This window comes from Colletotrichum fructicola (assembly GCF_000319635.2).
Source record: "Colletotrichum fructicola Nara gc5 chromosome Unknown KSG_Nara_v1_contig02, whole genome shotgun sequence".
NCBI lineage: Eukaryota > Fungi > Ascomycota > Sordariomycetes > Glomerellales > Glomerellaceae > Colletotrichum > Colletotrichum fructicola.
Window position 1 is genome coordinate 1,653,581 of NW_027094052.1, and position 23,740 is coordinate 1,677,320.

At 55.2% G+C, this 23,740-nt stretch overlaps 3 protein-coding genes across 3 annotated transcripts; all 3 read left to right on the forward strand.

Moving 5' to 3' along the window:
• Positions 1-3,791: 3,791 nt before the first annotated feature.
• CGGC5_v003214 (uncharacterized protein) lies at positions 3,792-5,066 on the forward strand (the record flags this gene model as incomplete). The annotated part of the gene is made up of 1 exon (XM_032020754.1): positions 3,792-5,066. One exon carries the CDS (start codon positions 3,792-3,794, stop codon positions 5,064-5,066), a length of 1,275 nt encoding a protein of 424 aa, XP_031882337.1.
• A 596-nt stretch (positions 5,067-5,662) lies between these two features.
• On the forward strand, positions 5,663-6,975 carry IRC6 (Increased recombination centers protein 6; the record flags this gene model as incomplete). Its single annotated transcript, XM_032020755.1, has 3 exons — positions 5,663-5,744; positions 5,884-6,396; positions 6,470-6,975. 3 exons carry the CDS (start codon positions 5,663-5,665, stop codon positions 6,973-6,975), a joined length of 1,101 nt encoding a protein of 366 aa, XP_031882310.1.
• Positions 6,976-18,929: 11,954 nt separating this feature from the next.
• Positions 18,930-20,890, forward strand: HOY1 (Homeobox protein HOY1; the record flags this gene model as incomplete). The annotated part of the gene is made up of 3 exons (XM_032020756.1): positions 18,930-19,282; positions 19,342-19,553; positions 19,605-20,890. The coding sequence occupies 3 exons, from the start codon at positions 18,930-18,932 to the stop codon at positions 20,888-20,890; spliced, it is 1,851 nt and encodes a 616-aa protein (XP_031882336.1).
• Between the last annotated feature and the right edge of the window lie 2,850 nt (positions 20,891-23,740).

The window sequence follows — 23,740 nt, forward strand, 5'->3', positions numbered from 1 at the left end:
TATTTGGGAATACTGTGGAACGGGTGACTGGCAATGACGGTAAGAGAACGAGTCACAAAACAGTTGGACATCGCCTGAACTGTACTTCTGTCTAGGATACCTGCTCAAGCGTCCTTTAGCTTCCGCGCAGTTGATCATCAGTACACTCTGGATTCTCTGAGTTTTCTGATTAATTAAGTTTCAACCTTGGCGCTATGAGTTAGCTCTTGTAACTGACGATTGCAGGCTCCGGAAGCGCAGCAACCACAGGACGGCTAGAATAGTCCCAGATACCGGTACAAGTCAGGCTGAGTTGTACCGTATCGTTGTAGCGAGGATGGGATTTTCTATTAAAGACTGCAGTATATAGTATGTGTGTCTGTCACGATCCAGAAGGGTACAATGTGGCAGTCGTTGCAATTTAGCGCATCAGAGCTATGCCAGACAAATGACGTCTAGAAAGTTATGACATCTGAAACGGTTACGCTAAGCTTCATTGTGTGGTTTTGCTTGGCCCATAGACATCACTTTACTTCATCTTTCTTATGGTATTCACGCGTATTGCTATATCTCGGCAAGTTGATAGAAGACCAGATGTTGAACATGCCCCGAACGCTTAGCCTATAGCACACTGGCGATCATTCCATGAATGCTTGTCAGGGTTGACAGGAGAGCATCAAGCCATATTGGCCTTAAAAGAAGGACCAGCTCTTCACCTCACGTACGGGGCTCATTTATATTTGGTGACTGCCCGCATTCAAAGCAACAGCAGAGCCAAGGATTTCCCAATGACATCGTTATGCATTATCACAGATTTCCACGGCCAATGTTGCTCAACCAAAGGCAATGCGCATTAGCTCAGCAAACGTTTGCAGCCTAGTATTCATGGCTGGCGCCGATGAGGGTCGATCAAAACGAACAGAATGGCTGCCGCTTGTTCCGTATGGCTATACTGACCGTATTTCATGTCCAATATATGGATGCGAATGATGGACGGGGGATATACACTTCGAGGAGGTAACGAGCGAGAGGAGATTGCCAAGCTCTGTAGCCAGATGTATTCTAGGTCCGTCGTCATTAACTCGCCAAAACAACGGAGAGCCCGCCGGTACTTGTCGTTTGGCATCAGATTCGAACTCCGCTGGTACCTTTTATCATGTGCTTCCTCATCCTCATCGACGCCCCATTCTCAGCGCTCCCGACTCATATCATTGTCATTGAGACCTCAAGTCAAACGTACTGCAATCATACTTAATGATCCAAGGCTACTTTGTTAGTTTACTCTCAAGAGAAGAAATCTCATGTCTTTCTCGAAGTCCGCCTCCATCTGGGCAGGGAAAATGACCTTCGTATAGATGTCAGAAATCCACAGCACTGAGCTGTTTCCAAAACTCCAGCACTAAACACGTTCTCTTCCTTCATCCACGGCCTCCATAGTCCGAGGCGTATTCAGGACGAATATTGGAGTGATCATGGCGGGATTCAGTTGCTATTGACTGTACGACGACACCATAGGCCTCGCATCTGAAGGAGGCAAGTGGGATGCCTGTTCGCCCGTTCGATGGCACAAACAGCCAGCAAACACGACTTCTCGAGGATTAGATTGGTCCTGAATCATCATCTAGTGAGCTGAAGCGCCTGCTTTTATACAGTGCGGATGAGGAGCTCTGATATAAGCGGAGGGTGATACTGGACAGACCTTAAAGTAGCAGAAAGCGAATCGTAACTGGTACAGGTCTGGTTCCAACCGTGTGATGAGGTTCTCATACGCATCTTCAGTGGTGAGCTCACGCGCTTCCTCATAATGGTAGGGGTGATGCATCCATCTCATATGCCGGTAACTGTAAATATGACAGGGGTCGGCATTGTCAATGTTTTCTTGGAATTATTCGTAGTGTTCTATGGCGATGGATGACTTGGACAGACAGTGGCGGCGGCTATGAGTTCATATTGTGGTCTGAACACCCTGTGATGACACCACAACTTCTTGTACGGTTCCAAGACTAAGGAACTGGTATCAAGACAGGCGAGCTGAGGCGGTATTTGTAAAGAACGATCACAAACTCAAACTAGCTGACGAATTTATATGCGTACGATTACCTGGATTGGGGTCGTCGCGAGGGTTGAGTTAGAGCTAGTAGAGTTGCCTTTTCGCAGTTCCGCTGGAAGGATAAGGGTCTATCGACGTCTTAGCCCCTCTCGCCGTGTCCGCCGAGCAAAAGACTTGGCTTCAGAGTGCCCTCTCCAAGTTTCATTTGAGGATCTTGGCGCGGTCATGCCCGCCAATTGGCAAAAAGTGTTCGTCGACCTGGCCCTACACCTACTCATCTCATAAGCAGGCCCTGCCAGCCGGAAGCAGGCAACAGTGAAGTTTGTTCTCACCCTCATATCCAATCCCAGATATTCCTAGACGAAAAGGCAGGCATCAACAAGACAAGTCTTAAGCACCTTGGCGGATGGTGGCCAAGGTTCTCGAAAGTTGAGATAACAACGGCAGGAACGGTCATCAGAACACCATGTCATGTCAGTCTTGGCTGGGAATAGACTTTTTTTTCCAGCATGAAGAAACAATCAAAAGTCAACTAAGCAAACGAAAAGCGCCACACCCAGATGGCGCCGCTCAGTCAGCCAGCTAAGAAAGGGGGCGTGGCGTCGCTGACGAAGCCCCTTCAGCCGCAGCAGTCTCGCATCACAACATAATTTCGGGCCGGGAGGGACGTTCAGCGTTGCAACATGCTCCCTTCCTTCGGCTTGATCCGAAGGAAGGCTCTTCACCGCGTCTTTGAAAATAGATGACCTGGCACGGAAGGGGAGTGAAAGGGACAGGCAGATATATGTAGGTACACGTGCCAGTATGTTGTCAGGTTCATCGCATTGAGCAGGTGGCACGAGCGACGTCTCAACAGTGGGACGAGGTCCTGCAACGAGTGGCTGAGTGGCCAGCGCCCGGTTGGATGTTCCGTGTGGAGATGGCGGGGGCGCCGCCAGTGACAATGCAGAATGACCGCCATCCGACACCTGACTGGCCAGAACTTGGCGTCCACGTCGCCTTGCAGAGGAGAAGAGGAGAGGCCCGTGGTGAGTGGCCAGTGGCCAATCTGTGGCGCTCAATCGTCTCTCCGCACCAAATATTTATTTTTTAATTGTCTCTCTGGCACTGTCTACTGCGTGCCTTACCTCAGGCACCAGGACGAGCAAAGTGAAGAAAAACAAAAAAATCTGTTTGTGTGAGCTGGCCGCGAGGTTGTTAGGGTCCTCCGCAACAAGCAGGTGGATGCTGCTGCGCCGCAAGACGAAACTGTTGGCCGTTGATTCGTGTAGGCAGTAAGGGTACCTGGATGCAGCGTAGTAAGGTAGCTGGAGTGTGAGGTGTTGTTGTTTTCGTTGGTCACTTCAGGGTCTGGTGGCCAAGACGTGGATGCAGGTTCCGGGCCTGGAACCTTGCCCAGACTCCAGAGCGACGGCAAAGCCAAAATAGCGACCCGGAAAGACCATACCTTGTCTTCCCTACCTTCCCTTTCGCTGCCTGCGGCATCACCCCATCCATCCCTCTCCTTCATCCCCTCACTCAGCACCGTCCTTCGTTTAATTTTTTATTTGTCCTTCGTGTTGATTCTTCGTCGGTTCTCTCTACCGCCGTCGACTTCCATCTTTGCGGGATCGAGTCCTCCTCTCCCTCCACCCTCCAAGATAGCGACAGGGAATATTCAGTGTTCTCCACGTCCTTAATCCTCACCTCCACTCACCGATCTCTTCTCCGCACCCTGCAGTCGGCCAGGCACTCAACCCGCAACAACACCAACATTTCCAAAATGTCGATGCCAGGCGCCTTCTCCCCGGAGCTGCCCCCTTCCAAAGCAGCCCCCGAGGACGCCAAGTCCAACAACCCGCCACCCCTCCGCCTCGACCAGCCCAACGACGCATATTCCCTCCACACAAACGACCCCTACTTCGACAACCCGGCCGCCGCATCTTCAAGCGCCGCCCTGGACCTGCCGCCCTCCTACACCGACGACCCTGCCGCCGAGCCCCCGAATCCCTCTCTGCTGCTCGCAGACGAACACGCCGCCCCGAATCTCTTCCGCAGAGATCCCGCAACCGGCAACGAGATCCACATCTCCAAGCGCCTCGACACAGACCCCGCCTACCTCGAATCCTTCATCACCTCCCTCGCCCAGCTCCCTCCACGCCCGTACGTCCGCGTCCGCGGCACCCACTCCAGCACCGTCCACAAGTCGGAGAACAAGACCGAGTCCAAGACCGTCGTCGACTTCGACGTCAGCCTCGACCTCACCCCGTTCCTCTACCGCGATATTTCCGCCCGCCAGTCCTGGCGCGACCTGCGCACCGCAGACAACTTCTCAAAGGTCCGCCGCGGCACCGTCTTCCCCACCCGCGCCCCGGGCTTCGGCGGCTCCTCCTCCGCCGGCGGCGTCGTCGAGGGCAGCAAGCCCCCCACCCTGCGCGAGTGGTGCCACCGCTACTGCGCCTCCCACGCCGGCCTGAAGACCTTCACCCTCTCCCGCACCGTCACCGGCTTCGACGACGACGAGCGCCTCAAGGGCCGCCTCGAGGACCTCGTCCGCTCCACCCACTACCGCGGCCGCATCGACGTGAGCTTCCCCGTCCGCGACGAGCGCGTCGACGTCTACAACACCTGCCGTGTCAACCGCTGGCGCTTCTCCAGCTGGGTGCGCTGGCTCTTCTACCTCACCTTCCTGTGGGTCTTTGCCTGGCCGTACCTCTTCTTCCGCACCAAGCGCTTCGAGGTCGTCGAGGCGGAGTGGCCCTTCTCTCGGCGCAAGCGGGACCCGCAGACCGGCCGCGTCGTTGGGAGGGAGTACATCACCGTGTCTGAGGATCAGTGGTACAACATGTGGGCCAGGGCCATCCACCGCGCCGTGATGGAGCGCCGCCAGGGCGAGCTGGACCAGCGGGACCTCAGGGATGCCGAGGGCCGCCAGGATACCAGCTTCGAGGATGTCCTCGCGGGCATGGACGACGAGAGGACCAGGGGCATCGTGAGGGCTGGCGTGAGCGCGATGAACGTTGTGAACCGTCACTTTGGCTGGGGCGGCGATTGCTAGGCGTTTTTCCTGTGTACTGCATTTCTTCTTGGGTTCCGGGTCTTCTCATGTCAGCTTGGATTGGTTTCGCTTGGCTTGGTTATTTCCCTTTTCTCTGATGCGTTCATGGTCGGCTGGTTCGGAGGGCGTTTCATTTTTGCATTATGACGATTCCCAGACTGCACGTTATCATGATCGTTTCCGACTCTTTCTTCAGAATACCCCGTTCTGCATGGGTAGCGAGGCCATAAAAAACAGTTGTTAGCAGAGTGTTCGCACGCACCTCACCTCTTCAATACAAGAATTGATACCACTTCTCAGTCGTGCGGTACAAGTGCAACGTGTCAATGCAGAGAAGATGTCCAATGTGTGAGATGATGAAAGAAACGATGCCCGCATCTCCCGTCCCGGGTGGTCTTACACACTGGAGCGTTTTCAGGGTCCGTAGCATCCGCTCGGCGCCCCGCACCCGCTTAGCGCAGGGCCCGTCCTCCGGCGTTTAGGTAAGCTGGGACCCCGTCCCGACACCTTGGGCCCCAAACTGTCACATTCAACCTCTGAACGCTGCATTCCATTCCGCGTCAGTCCACCAAGCTCATAGAAACATACACGCAAGCATGGCGGAAGTCTCGAATCCGCGCCGAGTGCTGGCCGTCTCGCTGGCCGAGTCGACGCAGCATCTCAGCAGGGTACTAAAAGGTGCGCAACCTCGTCCGAAAACAGCTTATCTTATCACCCCGCCATGCGCTCAAGCAAGAGAGAGCTGGCACATATGAGCTTCACGACACACTCTGTCAGATGGCTGGCTATGAGGCATAATGGCTAATACGCATCGCAGACCTCACCGGCGCTGTCCCGGAACCAGCCTCAACATCCTTGGCCGGCACGACTCACCTCCTCGACATCAAGACGAGCTACTACACCGCCCAGGTGCCCATCTGGCTGGACCTGATCACCTCGCCCGCCGAGTGGTCTGCCTCCTTCCTGTCCCCCGAGGCAAAGGAGGTTCTCTCCGTGTTGGGCGGTCTGGCCGTCGTCTTCGCCCTGCCGCCGCCTTCTTCATCCACGACAACAGCAGCACCAACATCATCATCATCGCCGCCACCAGCCGCAGCCGCAGCAGCAGCTCCCGCGCCGCCGCCCACCGCGGACGAAACCCGCGCGCTCATCTCGGAAGTCGGCAAGGTCGTGCGCGAGGGGCTCGGCGGGTGGGCGTGGGACGGCGTCGGGTTGGGGATCGGCGTCGGCGAGGGCGACGCGGAGGAGTGGGAAGAGCTGTGTGCCGAGTGGGGGCTGGAGTTTGTGCAGGTGCGCGGGGGGAAGAAGGATGACGGGCGGAACGAGTTTGGAGGTTTGTTTGGTCCTTTCGTTGCCACTTATCCTTCATCAAGGTCAGAAAGCCAAAGGCTAACCAAAATCCCCAGAAAAAATGGGCATCCCACGAGTTCTGGAGGCGCTGGAATCAAACGACTGGGCCGCCGACGCCGGGCCGGACGTCGACTCGGACCTTGAGGAGGTCGAGGCGGAGATGGCGGGCCTGCCGCGCAAACCCAGACCACTCGCTGACGGGGACGACGACGAGTTCGACTTTGACCCGGAGAGTCTCGACTTCGGTTTCGACCGGGCTGATTTCGAGGGGCTGAAGAAGGCGATCTGGAACCTGGAGCAGGAGCAGCAGCAGCAAGCCGATGACGTGGACGAGAGCAAGAAGGGTGACGAGAAGAAGGATGGCGAGGCTTCAAAGAACGCAGCGGAAAAGGAGACGGCAGCGTGCGATGAGGAGGAGAGGCTTGATGCCGAGGAGATTGAGAAGCTGGAGGGGATGATGCGCAAGTTGCAGGCTGTCAGGGACATGAGCGCGGGGTTGCCTGAGGAGCAGAAGAGGAAGATGGCCAAGAAGGCTGTGAGTGAGGTGATGAAGGAGTTGTGATTGTGGTTGGTGATTTTGAAGGGGGGCGGCAAGCCGTTGTGAGGACGTGGCTTGCTCTGACCATGATAGATAATAATCATACATGGAAGGAAACTAGGATGAAGAAAACAACAAAGAGCGTTGGCGATGGCACTGCCGTGATATGGAATCTATGACATCCTTCGCTGAACAGGTAAGAACCTGACCGTAACACGTCAATGTATGGAGCCTCCCGCAGCGTCAACTTACTGACGAATCCTCCGACGAGCTTATGTGTATTAGTGGACTGTTTCTTTCACCTACAGACTATGCTTTGAGTACTGCGTCAGTACAAGCATGTTTTGCTTGTTCCTGTCCAATTCTGTCCCCGAGATTTGATCCCTCAGGATTTCAACTAGTTTAGGCGTTTATCAAGTCTAGTAAAATATCTCTAAGAAAGCTGGATACTCTTCAACACCAAATCACTGACCAAAGAAAGTTCCATACATAAGTATTCTCTATCTGAGCTTACAGAGTGAGGATAAATCATATACGTCCTATACGAAATGCTTCTTGATCCGCTAAGAGAGTATAAAATGATTCACAGCCCGTCTACAAAGAGCATTTGAGAGGCTAGGAATTCGGAGGGCTGTTGGTCGGATTAGAGTGATCGAGTAACCTGGCTTGAGCTGAATTGTGTCTGGAGGTGCATAATAAGGAATAGGTTTTGAAGGCACCAAGGTTCTCAGAAAGATCAGGACAACTCGCGCGTGTTCAGATCACGACCCAAGCCACACGCGGTGAATACCTCCAAGACGTCGGAGCCGCGAGGTGACGACCATCAAACCCGGACAGGAGTGAAATCATCATCATTGCGAGGAGGCTGAGGAACTTGTCGACAACTGATGTCAAAGTTGCAAGGCTCATTCGCAAGTACCCCAGGGACACCTGATCACCGAGATTGTAACTTCGTAGTAACTAAAAGGTCAGGCTAGGCTGTTTAAATACCAGACATCCCAACGCCCACCCCTCCACGACGCAGTCCAAATATTTCAAGACCTGTCTCTCGTTGACTAAGAGAAGAGCCGGTTCTGACCATGACAAGTATACGTGCTCAAATACGAACTCGGTTAAGTCACATTACACACCATTTTCGACAGCAAAGAAGCACCGTATCCAGTGAAGCCGCCGCCGCCGACATCGAGGACTACCTCTCTCATAAGACAACCGGAGGACTAGGTCCTTACTGACAAGACTCAATTCAGCTCATACCGAATCCACGAGACCACATGAGTTGGAACCCTTGGGACAAAGAATGGTGGCTAGATGAGCCAATTATCGCAATGAGATAGTTGGACAAAGGTAATTTTGAGAAGGCCAGGCCCAATCGCAAACGACGTCCTTTTCACATTGTTTAGGGTGCAGGTTTATGTGATATGGCATCAAGTCCAAAGACTTTATTTTGATTACTTGTTACACGCATCAATTCTTCTGGGACTTCATGGTGATTTAGACGGACACTGTGCTGCTGGTCCTTTTGACCTATCTGATGTGTGCGCAACATCCGAAGGACGAGAGATCTTTTTAACCGGAGGCCAGGCTGTAAATTTGGCAATTCGCTCCGGGTGAGGTCAAATAGTCTATAGCGCACGCACACTCGGGATATTCATCTGTCGCTCCTCTACATGCTCACGAGTGGGAAGATTCATTGTTGTGGCGGCTGAAGGCACCGTTCAACTTACCCCAAGTCATACCGACATACTATCTGGGTGTTTCACAAGCAAACTTTGTAAGTTCCATTCGTATTCACACTGCCCATGGTTCACAAAAAGGAGCTATCCGCGCCCCTCAGCCCGCCCGCCCCCCTGGAAGACGTCGACAGTGCCGAAAGCCAATAGCCCGAAGGTCTCGTATTGCCTCCTAAAAAGGTCGAGAACGATACCTCTAATACACAACCTTATGCCAGGCCGCAACCAACGTGCCCACAAGCACCAATGGCTCGGTAGGTTCCGAGCATCTCAGACTCCCTTAGGCCAGCCCCATCCACTATAGGGTTTAATGTAAATGCCAATCAGTCATATATTTTGTTGGAGTTCGGACGATCTCATCGTGTTGGGAGCAGCGCAACAGACCCTCAAAAGACCCGGATTGTAAAGAGGCAAAGTTACGGTTGTCCTTGTTGACCTCAATATGTAGGGTGATCCACTACTTGATATATCTGAGAGTTCGGCGGACCGTGTGTCGGGAAGCCGGGTGCATCATGTAACCTGACGGCCGGGTCAGTCATCGTCACGTCTCTTTGGTTGGGACCTGTCCAAGTGTATGTGAAGGAGTGGCGCCGAGTCAGTGCCAGGCGCGTGTTCGGACGATTCGAGTCGGTCAAGCTGGGTTAGCCCGGAAGGAAAAATCCAGACCGAAAGGCCCTCTCCCTTCGGCGAACAGGCTCCGTCCCGGTAAAGCTGTCATCGGTAGACCGGCCAGGGGCCCCGTCTCGGTGAGGCCCGGGAACATCAGACGAACGCTAGCGCCGATCTTTGGCAACCCCTTGTGCGATCTCGTACGGATGGAATGGTGCACGACGTCGCAGACAGAAAGTGAGCAGGGAACGTTCCGGCATAGCCTCTGCTGAGGGGGCCCACCGCCGCAATGCCGATGTGTGGTTCCTCCCTCTCTTTGTCATGCTGGAGGCCCAAGCACGGCAGAGGAGTCGTGAAGTGTTCTGCCGCCACGAATCGCAAAAGACAATGCGGCGGAGCGCTGTCGACGCATGACTGGTGCGTCTTTCCTCACTGATTTCTCTCTCGCAGCGGGGTGCTGGGCTCGCTCGGAAATTTCTCCGCGATGCCTGCAATGCTTGTCAAAGAAGCGAAGACCCGGAGCAGTTTCAGCAAACTCAATTGGGAATGCTTGGCCCGGTGTCACGGCAGTTTTGGTGGCCCTGTTCGATTTCTTGACGCTGAGGATTCCGTGCGCGACTGAGATGCTGCCATATTGCCATGCTGCCACGTCGATTGCCCATAGATTGCGCATGAGGGTTCGCCAGTTTTCTCGGGGTCGAGAACCGAGCGACCCCAGAACGGCACACTGACCATACGCACGATGCCTCAGATCGACCAGGGCGGCGAGTTTCGTTGTCTAATGTCTTCAGAACGACAAGAAGATGCATCTCGTAACGAAGAAATCGGGTACATGTGCCTGTTTACATAGATGTTTCTTCTGCAACCGCCTTTCGTGCGGAGAGAAAACATAGAAACGCGTCCACACGCGTCTGTTGATGGAAGTGTCGGAGGGCTGCGATGATCATTCATGCCTCCACGAGTGGCCGGGCTTCAGTAACTTGCTCATTGGATCAAGTGTGGTCCGTGGTCATGCAGCCCGGGGGTAGGGGAGCGGACTGCATGACAGTTGGGACGCCCTGTTTTCTTGGCCTTACAATCGATATTCGTGGTTTGTCTACAAAGTACTTCATGCTCAATTGTGTTGTCAGTGTTACTTCGTAGTTGCCTGCGTTGCTGTGTCAAGGGATTCGCTATCGGCCGAGAAGTGGTGCTGATTCACGTCTCTGGATGTCAGCTGTAGTGCCAAACGAGAGGCAAGGCAGACACCCTAAAGTTGAACATAGACTTATGATGACAAGCTCTCAACGGTCGACCCTCACAGTGTCTGACGTGACGGATTAGTTGTGCCACAGATGCTGCGACACATGATGCTAGAGACACATCTCGCCTATCCATCGTCTCGTCTACCTCGTGCGGCAATCTTGCGTGTTATCCATGAAGGGTCCAGACAGACGAGCCGACCTTTCAAGGGCTCCTGGCTAGCGAGGTGTCGCCCAGCAGGGCCCTCAGATAGGGGGAGGGGCACACTAGGGCAGGCGGCCAGGGACCTCAGGTTCGCAATGTTCGATGGTTCTTCTGGAACATTTCACCGGACAGGCCACGAGAGGTTTGGTCCGGTGATGCTGGCGACGGAAGCAACGGACCCCGGACACCTTCTTTGAAGAGTCCCGTAGCGGTTTTACGAATTTCAATCACAACGGGCGGCGGGTCGACAGGCCAGGTAGGCGGTGGTGGATGCTGCTAGGAAAGCCGGTCGGTCGGATTCATATGCGATGACTGACCGTCGTCGGAGCTTGTGGCTGAGTCAGTAGCAGAAATGTTTGAATTGTTTGGCCCCGAGGCCAGCGGGCTGCAAAACGACGATCTCCCACCAACAACGCACGGTACTCTGAATGCCTCCTGTCATCGTGTTGCTGTTTGCCCTTCTCCTTTATGCGGCGCCGCAGTCCCCTTTGAGCGCTAACCGCCGTATCCCGTCTTTCCCCAGGGTGCTTGGCTGATTCTCTGCGGAGGAAGCCCAGTCGCTGTCTAGTTTGACAGTTGTTAAATGGGTCCGGACGCGGACCGGAACTAGGTACAACTGGAGTCGAGAGCCAGAAGCGGGAAGAGAAAAGATCAGATGAAAGAAGCACGCCGGAGGCTGACCAAGTGGATTTTGAGTGGGAGACAGAGGCGTGGGAAGCGTGGAAGACAGGGGGGAGGCTCAACGAAGTTTGAGCACCACCCCTCCGTATCTGAATGTTCCCTTTGCCTGAGGTTCCTGACTGCGGTAGTGGCCCCCCTCACTAACCCGACGAGGCATTCCATCGGCGATCTTTGGCTATCCCTATCTTAGCCAAGCTCGAGCGGGATTGCCCAATGATGGGCTTCGTTTTGTGAAGATCCTTGCAAGCGACGCGAGACTGGCTGGGTTAGCCGCAACGCCCTGCAAAGCTGCAAGGTACCGACGCCAACGTTCAGGGGTAAAAGCGGGTCTTGTTGAAGACAACCTGGAACCCTGACGCTGACTGACTTTGAGACAGTTTTCAACATTCCTCCAACACTGTGTTGGCTGTCGCGCGTTATGCAGATCCGCGAGACTTACTGTGGAAAACGGAGCCGATCCGTCATGCGCGACGGACACAGTGCCCGATGCGTATTCTCTTGCCTCGAGAAGGAGCCTGCTCCGGAACCTTGGTTTTGTCGGTGTGGCGTTGATGGAGGCGAGGCGTTGCCTGGTTGTGACCAGAAACTCGAAAATTGACTTCTCTGCGAGTCTCGCATGCTGGCAAGCAAGACGTTCGTTGCCCGGTGGAAGAACGTGAAGTGTTAGGTGAAGGTCATGCAGCTGAGTTGACCGGGGCTGCGCAGCTTAAGAAGACCGGTGGCTAAATCAAAACAAGCGGGCACCTGCGGCTGTGATGCTATGATTGTCCGCCATCTCGAAACTCATGTTACTATTTCGGGCATCGTGAAGCACCTTGCGACCGCCTAGAGCAACCAGCTCAAAGTTAGGGGCGCAAGGAGGCGTGCGCGAAGGGAATGTTCCGCCTGCAAGTACGGACGCAGTCGAAGAGGGGCCGGCGGCTATGGGCTTCGACGGGTTGCTTAGCAGATGAAAAGTTCGTCCGATCTTGACTTCAGTCGGAACTAGTTCAGCGCAGTTGACATCACTCACTGTGGTCAGACCGAATACATTGTGAAAGCCCAAGCTTCTCGCGATGCCAGGTTTGATTAACACTGACAAGAACCATCGATTATGCCGTGCAATGCGATACCAGTCCGTTCGTTTTGGCCTTGAGAGATTTTGGAGCGTTTTCTTGTAGGTGCTGCTACTGAGGACCAACGGGACTGGCCCACCTATCTCGAACGGGACTTGGTAAGATGTTTTGAATGGAGCCGGTTAAACGGTCAAAGATGGTTAGCGTCGTGTCACAGTGTCTCTGGCGCATGTGGGACACTGGCGGTGTCCTAGGTTGCATGACGCTTCTGCAGGTACGAGGTAAGAAGTGCTGCAACAGCAGCACCATTGACCAAGGTCGGAGATGCAAGCTTGCTTGAATGACGATACCTGCAACCTGAAGCCTCGGCCGTTGACGGAGGACGCGGGAGCATCGGAGGGAGAAAAGGTCAAAATTCCTGAGCCAGCCGTAAAGTTCTTTCCAGATGCGGCTGTCCAACACGCCTTGGGCGCGATGCTCGATAGGATTGGGCCTGGGATTTCTGTTGGAACGCCTCGACGTGTGTGCGAGGTCTTCGAGCGTGTAAAGCAGTCTTTGTAACGCCAAACAGGGCCTTGTCTGAGACATCCCTTTCGTTGTCGATTGCCCGGGAGGAATGGCCAGACGATTTGTTTCGCGCGTTGTTATTCGGATCCCAGCAAAGGACTCCGTACACAAGATGCAGATTGGGCGTCCAAGGGAGCCGACGAGCATTCGCATGCAGTTTATACGTAACGAAGCGGAAACAGTTGGTCTCTGGTCTGTATGTGAGGATGCCCAGCGACCCCATCACATTGCATCGCATCACAGCCCATCCCTTGAGAGGGATGGTTGGCTGCAATGTTTTCGCAGTTCGATGGCGTGGACAGGTCGGACGTGAGGTCAGCGTGGGCAAGTCCGCTTAGGGCGGAATAGGTCGGCTTGGCGTGACCCCTTTTCCCCGACATGCCATTCGTGGAAGTTGAGTCCTGCCCATTGGTTCCAGAACGCGCCAACAACTTGAAGCCCTTCCAAATAGACTTGCTGAGATGATACTTGCCGGCACTCATTGTAGAAGTGCGGCCAAGAGAGTGAGAAAGGGACGTGATGGCCTGAGAATTCGGCATCTTTCCGGAAGATATTAAATGTCTGCTCTTTTGGCGTTGATCGAGCATGTTCGCCATGACAGGAAATTTCCCCATGGCATTGACAAAGTCAAGGAGCCATCAATCATTCAGTCAAAAAACGCCGAGCGAGGCCAGAGGTCGGGGCGGGCACGGGCGCCGAGGCCTGCCCGTGGCCCAAGTGGGTGGCGGACAGTTGAGCGAATCCCAGAGCTGTGAATGGGCTGCATCTGCATGAGCTGGACAGCTTGTCTGCATGGCGCGCAAACCGCCGTCATGACCACCTCAATCACTAGGCGGGCATCAAGCCGTTGAGCCGGTCGACGGAGATGCTGTGTGCCGGGCAGTCGATATGTTGACAGACCCCTGTCGTCCAAACCAGTGGTGGGCCGCGTTCTGCACCTTTCGCTTTACGACTGAGATGGTGGTTTTGGTGGTGCTGGGTTCTCTCATCATGAGGGCTAGTGCGAGGCTGGCCTCTTGAGCAGGGCCAGAGGCTAGTCTCGAATCCGAAGAACCGTCGCAACGTGGAGGCTCAAGAAGGCAGGACGGCGGCATCAGAGCGGGCGCCTGACTGCTGGCAACGTGCAACGACACCAGAGGCTTGACCGATGCCGAGCTGCTGTACAAGGCACAGAGGATTGTTTGCCGCGCGGGCATCGACGAACCAGCAGAGAGACGACTTGCCACCATCGATCCCCCTTTCCAAGACCAGGACGGCGAGGACGGAAACATGCAGATCCAAGTTGGGGAAATCGACGTTGGAAGGAAGGCCGCTGTTGGTGGGTGGCGTATCCAACCATTGGTATGAGAGGTACGGACACAGCAGACGGAGGTGTGGTACCGTGTAAGGGGGGATCAGGATCAGGATCAGCCGGCGCAACGGTCCACGACAGTAACTATAGTAGGCGACGTCTGCCGTGGGTTTCCGGGATAATGGCTGTTCAATGGTTCAAGACCAAGCGAGAGGTGCATCGCGAGACCCCAGACTCTGAGCCAGCGTTGAGAGGGTTACGTAGTTTTGTTTGAGTTTCCAGGTCTGCCGAAGCACAACATGACAGTCCGGTGTCGTCTCGATCTGGCGTATCGGCTGTGTACATGACGCCGTTCTTTTTGAGCAGGAAACGCGTCTCGGGGGTACAGAGCTTTGTTTAGACTTTTGTTGGAGAGGCGAGTGAGTGAGCCATCGCCGGTGAGAGGGAGGGGCGGAGAGGTCAGAAGGGCGGCATGGATCGCCAGGAACAAGAGACATTGTGCCTTCAGAGAGTGGACGGAGCCGAGACAGTGCGAGCAGCGAGGCTTGCGCCGATGTGTGGCCGCTGCAGGCGCAAGTGCAGCTTCCACACTTTTTTTTTTTGGTGAAGGTGGGGGGTGCTGCAATGCAAATGCAATGCAGTCAGGCACTTGCGAGTTGGAGTTGGCGGAGAGGGAGGCGCGACTGGACGACGCGACGTAGGTACCTGCAAGGTACGGATGGGTAGTTTACCTTTGGAGGCGGACGGAAGACTGGACGAACGAGCAAGGGCCAGGGTCCGACAGTTTTCTCTGGACCCCACCCAGTCAGTCAGAGCATCGCTGCGGCAGTCTTCTTTGGACGGATCGTTCACAGTGTTCACTCACAGCTGTTCAGTGTTGGAGCTCCGCAGGTCCCAGTCGTCATCGTTTTCGGTCGGTCGTGTCGCTCTTTCCGCTAAGGTGGGTGAGGTGGCACGGTGGATGGAACGCGCTCCGTTGACAGCCGATCAATGGTTCCGTTGGCCGCGCATGACGAGTTCTGGTCGTTCCTCTCCGGCTGATCTGCTGATGTGCAGGTGCGAAGGACGGACGGGAGGTGCAAATGGCAGGCATATGGCAGAGTAGCAGCAGCAGCAGCAGCAACGACATCAGTAAGGCGTGCCTTGCCCTTGCCTAAGCGAGACGGAGACGGAAGGAGGACCAGCCCAGGAAGGCACAGGAAGGCAGAGGAAGGCAGGCAGGCACGCCAACACCGCACGGCTGGATGGTAGGATGGGATGGTCATTGGAAGGCGCGGGATGGAATGGAGTCAGAACCTGTAAGGAGGGACGATGGATTGGCCGGATAAGATCTTCTAAGATGGCAGAAGGTGCAGCAGCGTGTCACAGCCTTCCCTCCAAGTAAGGCACGCCGCACCTTACCTTCCCTCACAGACCTTGCGTCTTAAGTCGGGACGAGATAACGGTCGGGATTTGGAACTTGGGATGGGATGGGGGGGAGGAGGAGGGGATTGGCAGACTTTCAAACTTGGGACGACAGCAACGTGGAACTGACGGTGGACGGATGGGATGACGGGACGGAAAGCCCTTTCCCTTTCCACTGCTGACATGACACTCCGTTGGTACGGGATAAGGTACTTGGATGGGACCTGTAGAAACAAGCCCCTGCTCAAACGGCTCCGACGAGACGGCCGCGGCTTTTGTGCATGACAAAGACCCCGGCACCCTCGATTCAAGAGGTATCCGCCTGGTATTCACTATTCAGAATTTCAGAAAACGTCAGCCCTCTCCTGTTCCCCTTGCCGTCTTCAACGTGACCTGTTCTGGAGACGACGCAGGGTATTCCGTACCCATCACCCCCCTCCAGTGTCCCCTCCCTCCTCCCAGAGTCTGTTCAAAGTCATCCACCACCCATCATCCCTGTGTGCCTGACAGGAACCCACGGGTCCCAGCATCAATCCAAAGGTCCATGCAGCCCACCCACCAACCGCAGGCAGAGCCCCCAGTCGCATTCACAAGTCGCGCTGGACCTTCCGTCCATCGTTCCACCGTGGGCTCTTTTTCGCTCACTGACGCACGAAAGCAAGCGGGCTGTCTCTTTGGCAGCCGCGCGATGCCCCATGTGTCAGTGGCAGCGGCAGCGTCAGTCTCTGCGACCCAATGCCGTTCCTGTCGCGTCCGACTGCGAGCAGTGGATGACGGGAGCCCTTGAACTTTGAAGAGGTCCATCACCCCTCCGCTGCCGACGCCTCCACGAGGCCACTGTCGCGTCGCTGCTCGGCCGCCCCCAAAAAGAATGGGGTATTCGAGAAAGTGTACGAACCTTTTTGCGGATACCTACCAAACGCGACCCTGCCACCAGTGCCTGTGCCTGTGCCTGTCCACTAGCCACCGCTCTCGTGCCTGCGTCCGAATACCTGAAGAGACGGTGAAGACTGGACAGGGCAGGCAGGACAGGCAGGGCAATAAGGATAGGGCAAAAGCCGAGGCGCGTCGTTGATGTACGGAGCAGGTGCGAGGGCGCGCGTTGCTCAGAATACCAGACCGACGCCTCTTTTTCATGCTCATGCTAAGCCGACGGTCCAGCATAAGGTGCTATGCAGTACACAGTCCGTTAGTCTCTCAAGCTCTGGCTTCTACATAGTACTGCGGTAATGCCAGGTACGGACGGGAGTCTCCCCTTTCCATGAGTCTCGAGGTGCAAGGATATGCTTTCCTCCGCGTCGCTGACTTTCCACTGCCGCCGATGTTTCTGCTTCCCCCACCTTTTCTTTGGAGGATGGCTGCTGTACACCAGGAATAGCCCGGCATCAGCATCGGTCATCCTCTGCATCTGCATCTGCGGCAGGGCTCTTGGTTGGCTGGCATATCTATCTCCTATCAGTTTCTGTCGACCGAGGACCAACAGCGGTGTGTGGGTGTGTGCGAGTGGCACTTTTGACTTCTGAATTGGGGTGCTGCTGCGGCGCGGGCAGAAAAAAAGAGAGCGAGAGAGAGGCCAGTTTCAAGACTCGGAGCCACAGTGAGAGGTTGCGAGGGAAAAAAGGCACCAGAAACTAACATCGACCGGGGATGCCACTAGAGCAGGGTTGGGCTAGGTTAACGGATACGTATACGTACTGCGTATCGTTCGTCCATCGGCCGCAGGTCAGGTGCGGACGGTAGAAGTGGCTTTTGCTTGGCCAATGAGAAACGGCGCGTACCTGACGTGACCCCCGTCAACCTGTGGAAGCTCCAGCCAGTCCGCGTCGTGGCTCTTCTTACCTGCCCCATCCCTCCTGCCCTCTCGTGCTGTCCCCTCCACGTCCACGTCCCATCCCACACCTCCAGCCCACGATGCGCCTCCAAGTACCTGGCCCTGGCTCTCGGGGCTGAACAGGGCGACAGAGCAGGAAAAAGTACTTACGTGTACATGCCGTGGCTGCATGTTCCACTGGCCACTGCTGAGCCGCCGCTGCACAACTCGTCCGTCCCATCCACCCACAGTGCATCCATCCACCCATCCCATCCATCCCTCCCCATCCCTCCCCATCCCTCGCCCACCAGGCACAGGCACAAGTACGCAGTGCAGACAAGGGTATCGCATCTCCCCCGTCCCAGTCGGGCCCATCCCCGTCGAGGTCGTCCACGACCTTACCTCCAGTGTCTTCCCAACTGTGTGAACTCCACACTCGCACACTCTCACACGCCCCCCTCCGACCCTCGTCCACACCACTCACGCACACGCCTCACTCCTCTTCCTGGGGCTCCTGGCTGGCCTCCTCTTTCGCCCGCCCGCTCTCGTTGGACTGGCTCGCTCCTTAGTAGCCCTGACCCCAGGCCCTGGGACGTGGACGGGACTGGACTGGACTGGCCTCTCTGTGAACCGGCGCCTGCGCCTGTGCCTGACTGAGGAGACCTCTCTGCGCGCTCTCTCTCGACTCCCTCCTAGCCCAGAGAGGAGCCTCTGGCCTCTCGACAGGGTGGGCTGCCACCGGTTCATTCGTTCGTTCGTTCGCTCGTTCGTCTATTCCCTTTTTTTTTCTGGGCCCGCCGCCTCGCCCGTCCATGTCTTTTCCTTTTTCTCCTCTCTTGCCCCCATCCCTCCTTCTTCTCATCATCTCCTCATCGTCATCCTCGTCGTTCACGACAATCCCTTCCTCTCTTCCTCTTTTTCCCCCACTCCTTTTTCCTTTTCACAGTCACTCTCTTGAATAATTCAACCATAAACTACTTCTCTGAATCCCGTCACTCCTTTCCGGGTATTCCATTACGTTCCTTAAGTCTGGTTGAATCTCGACATTCGTTCGTACCGAACCGACACTATTCACACATCCCAAATCTCCTGAACCCCCTGCTGGATTCTGGACCACGCTCCTTAGCAACCTTGCCTTAAAGCTCCTTCTTCACCTTCCCTAGCCTCACAGCAAACATCCTTCATACCTATTACCTACTATCAAAGAGGAACCCGTCTACACGACACCATACATCCCGATCACTCCGTGGACGCGACTTACACCGAGATCTCCTGACCCTCGAGCTTCCGTCCCTTGATCACAATCGCAACACACCACAGCGATACTACCTCGCCTTTGCTCCTTTATACCGATCGATATCACCGATTAGAAAACAAAGAAAGCCATGGCTACTGAGGTGGAAAACCCGGTGGCTCTTGCCCCCAGCGCCGCGACGCCCGGCTCGACCACCGCCCATGAGTCCATTCAGACTCCCGGTTCCGCCAACAGGAACTCAACTCCCTCCCCGACTTCCGCCAATGGCCAGGCGCCCTCTTCGCAATCAAGGCGCCCGCCTCGCAAGAGCACCCTCACCCAGCAGCAGAAGAACCAGAAGAGACAACGTGCTACCCAAGATCAACTCACAACCCTCGAGCTGGAATTCAACAAGAACCCCACTCCCACGGCCACCGTCCGTGAGCGCATAGCGGAGGAAATCAACATGACCGAAAGGTCTGTCCAGATCTGGTTCCAGAACAGGTGAGATGTTCCGACCCCTGAAGTCGCGTCCCTTGGAATCGTGGCTGACCCCTGGAAAGACGTGCCAAGATCAAGCTTTTGGCCAAGAAGAGTCTCGAGACTGGTGAAGACATCGACTCCATTCCCGAATCCATGCGTGCCTACCTCGCCATGCAGGCGATGGAATCCGGCAAGGGACTGGGCGGTCCTTTTCTCGGCCGCACCGGACTCTTGCCCTATGGACACAACAGCATGCTCCTCGGTGGCGACCAGAGCGGCCAGGGCAAAGTTTGTAAGTACTTCCGAAACGTAAGTCAAGCTTAACTAAACTAACCAGCTTCAGTGATCCATCACTTGACCTGTCGTTCTCTCAGCATCGGCAAGTGGACTCGCGTTGGACAGAACACGATGGATCTCATCATCTTCTACTCCCCTGACAAGTGCACCATGACCTACTACATCAACAACGAGCAGGCTGGTTACAAGATCGAGTACCCCTTCGCCTACATCAAGAACATCTTCCTCGAGAACCAGGAGGGCGACCCGAACAAGCCCGGCGGCATTGTCATCGAGCTTAACCGCCCTCCCAACTTCTTCATGGACTCTTCTCCCCAGACGAGCGGCTTCTTCCAGTGCGGCGACTTCACTGAGGACCAGCAGGCGTCCCAGTGCCTTGTTCACCACCTTGGCGGCAACCCCAAGGTTCTGAGCGGTCAGCTGGCGAAGCTCGTCTCCCTGGAGGCATTCATGAACCGCAACAACCCTCACCCCTTCATTGACCAGCAGCACGCTCTTTCCGTGTCCGCCCCCGTGTCGCCCACCGGTCGCCCTTCTTCGCAGCCCAACTTTGCTCAGCCTCACATCGGTATGTTCCAGGAGACCTGGGGCATCAACAACATGCACCCTGGCATGCGCGGTCCTGGCCACAAGAGACAGCGTAGTCGTTCCGTGCCCATGGCCGTCGACTTCTCCATGCTCCAGACGCCCATGCCCTCCTTCTACATCCAGCAGCCTGGCGAGATGCAGGCTCCTCAGACTCCCGGCCCTTACCTCCACGCTCCTGTTCCTCAGCAGCCTGGTGGCCTCGGCCCCAACCTGAGAATCGACACCCAAGCCGGCTTCGGACTGGATATGCGTCAGTACCCCATGTCGGCCACGACCGCTTCTCCGTCCGAGTTCCCCACGAGCCCTGCGTTCTTCTCTCAGCCCCCTGAGCCGAGCCCCCTCCCGACCTCCAGCTACAACACTCCCTACGGAAGTGCGTTCCTGTCGCCGATGGCCAACCCATCAAACAGCATGATCCCGCCTTCCGTCTCCCCTCTGTCATTCGGCAGCCACCACGAGCCCTCCATCGTTGAGCAATCGCCTCCTTTGTCCATGCTCGGCAGACCCGCCTCAGCCGACATCTACACCCAGGGCGACAGCGGGTCCTGCGCCGTTTCTGACGACGGCACTGGCCTGAACGAGATGTACTCGAAGCACACCATCAACTTACCGATGCACCCTCATTCTCCTGCGTTTGTCGAGCAAGGTCAGGCCGATCTCGATATGAACCAGCTGGTGCAATTCGACAACGTTGACCCCAGCTCATTGTCACCCGAGTCCATGTCCCATGTGCCTCATCAGTGAGCGCCTTTGACTCAGGCCTGCAGTGCCTGAAGTCAATTGGCGTTTGGGATTATTCCGGACAGGACATGGCGTACATAATACAGGCTCCGGCGTGCTTCGAAAACCTTTGGGAGGAGAGCGGAGTTGCTTTGCTTTGATTATTCACAGCTGGCGTTGAGGCGCTCGATATATACCAGATGGGTTGCGCTTGGTCTACTTTCGACACACCGATGAATACGATGCTTGATTTAGTTCTTGCTCTACTTTCATCCATCGGCCACGACGAATCTGCATGACGATACCTCCATTCGTATCTCGATCATGCGTGTCCGGCACAAGCGATCGTACACTTGCACTTTCTTGGAAATCTACTTCTACCATTTTTCGAGTCATTTATTGTCGCGAACAAACTCATTTTTTGTTGCGAAGGGGGTAATCTTCCGATTTTCCTACCTCGTCATCACAACCGTGCTTCGCCGTATCGGTCCGCGCAGAGACCCGACGATACGGCACCTAATAACCCTTTCCCCTTCAAATCTTTGGTTGGCTTGCGCTGCACATTTTGTTTTAACTCGATTTCTTCTGTCATCGTTCATGAGTCAAAGATGTCTTGGCCGCAGGTCTGGAGATGAAAATGGGGGAAAAGCCCAGGTGGCTTGGGATTTTTCCTGGTTCTTAATCAGTCACAAACCGAAATTTTCTTGCGCAAAGATATACACAACTCCGACACAACAACTTTTTTGGTCTACCTCCTCTTGTGGGTATTTTTTATTGGTTTGATGGGAATCGTGGGGGAGCAGGGGAAATCTTGGTGGCTTTTGTGCGTTGGATGCCGGGTTACAACGTTTGGGGGCGGTTTAATGGGAAAGAAACCGCGCCGCGCTGTATGGCTTCGGCAGCGAGAGGCTGGGGCCGGCCGTTGCTCGAAAGAGGCGGTTCGGCCTTGTAAGTAAATGACGATAGAGAGTCGAGAGTTGAGAGAGACAAAGAGAGAGAGGGCGTCAAATGCCTGTTTTCCCACTATTACAAGACTTGCAAGTTCCCATTCGGTCTAGACTGTGACACTGTATCTGTAAAGTTGGGTGCTTTGCAAAACTAGCGATTTTGACGTCTCCACGGCCGGCGGCCAGGTTGCTTGCCTGCGCCGCCTCATCGTCATGGGTGTGGAGGCTGAACCGATGTAACGTGCATGGTGAGAAGACGATCCCGATGTTTTCTGGAAAATGATGTTACCGGCGCCTACCGAAGCGTCGTTTCCTTTTTTTCTGGGTATCTGCTGGCTGCTCTGGGGGATCTGCTGGGAGGGATTATGTATCGGATGGGTACTGCTTTTGCTTTTTGGGCGAAACGGCGTCGTGATGCGAGATTGCAGAGTCGGATCGTGAGCCGGTGGGCGAGGCGAGGCGAGGCTCTGCTGTGGGCGCTTTTGGCAGTGGACGGGGCTAGGTAGGCTAGGTAGGCTAGACCAGGCTGGGCCACGAGTACGTATAGAGAACCAGACTTGTTGGTTTCTTGGATTCTGTACCGGCCGGGTGAGTGAGTGATGGCAGACGGATATGAGACTTTCTGTTTTTAGACGGCTTTTTGGTGAGAGCCACGTGGAACATGCATGGGGGCCGGGTAGGATTACGTGCGGGATCAATGAGTATTTGGAGATGTGAATGCTATGTACTCCTCGTTTTTGTGACGAGGCTGAGCTTGGATAAGGAAGTACGAAGAAGTGCCGATGAGTGCTGAAGTAGTGATAGTAGACGTTGCATGTTACACGAGAGACACGAGGGACGGGGCGCAGCCGCGCAAGTGCTGACGGGCAATGCTACCTGCGCGTAAGCTGGCTGTTGAATCACTCTGTGCTGCTGGTGCATCTGTTGGCCTTTCGCCTTGAGTATTACCGCCGGCTTTGCTTGAGTTACCGTGTCAGAATACGTCTGCCTAAGTTAGGAGGTGGTAGTATCAAGTAATCCCTCACAGACCTACGCAGGTCAGGTTAGGTTGGATGAGTAAAGATGCCATTGTATCCGTAGGAGGAATCTATGGCTCGGGGAAATCAAATCCCACTTGCTGTCGGCGTTGCATTAAGCAAGCGCTAAAAGGGGTAAAAAGCATCTACTGTCGTGCCGTCCTGCGGCCCCCTTCATGTCTGCCTGTGTCTAGCATGAAGTTCTCGATGTCGAAGTCGACGTCCTAAAAGTGTGTGGCGTTGGACAAGCTCGAGACGGTGTCAAAGCCGCGGGGGGCCGAGCCGGGGAAACGGGGGAAGGGGGCGCGAGGTGGCGATGGGTGGTGGCCCACTAACACGAGGTCTGAGGGCGCTCTCTTTCGACCTTACTCGATCACAGGAACGGTGTGTTTGTGTATTTTATTCCAAGGGGATTTGTTGGGGGCCGATGATGACTGGGTTTCTAGGCGTAGGGGTGTTCGTACGTTACTGGGCATATTTTGGGAGTGGGATCAAAGTCCGAGGTGCGGAACTGAAGACGGCATTGTGCGGTGAGGACGGCAGATAGGCCAATTCTCCGTGCCGTGCCCACACTTGGGAACCGGAACGTACGGGAGTTGTGAGTCGTGTCATGTGCCTTTTCCTTGCATGCCGTACAGAGTGCGTCTGTTAAAAAGAGAAAACGTACTCCGTACCCGCCTGAAGAAGATGATCTGGAAGTGAGACGGAACGCGGATGTGTACAATGTGCAATGCGGATGGATCCCGTCCTCTTGGTGCGCGCGGGCGAAGTTTCCCTCGCCGTCTTTCTTTTTGGTATTAGAGTTTGGGCCATCCCATCTTTTTGCGTGTGGTAGGGAATGCCCTGCGAGAATGGAGGCTGGCCACGTTCGTCCCAAGGAGAGTGCGCCCATAATAATTGATTAAATACTA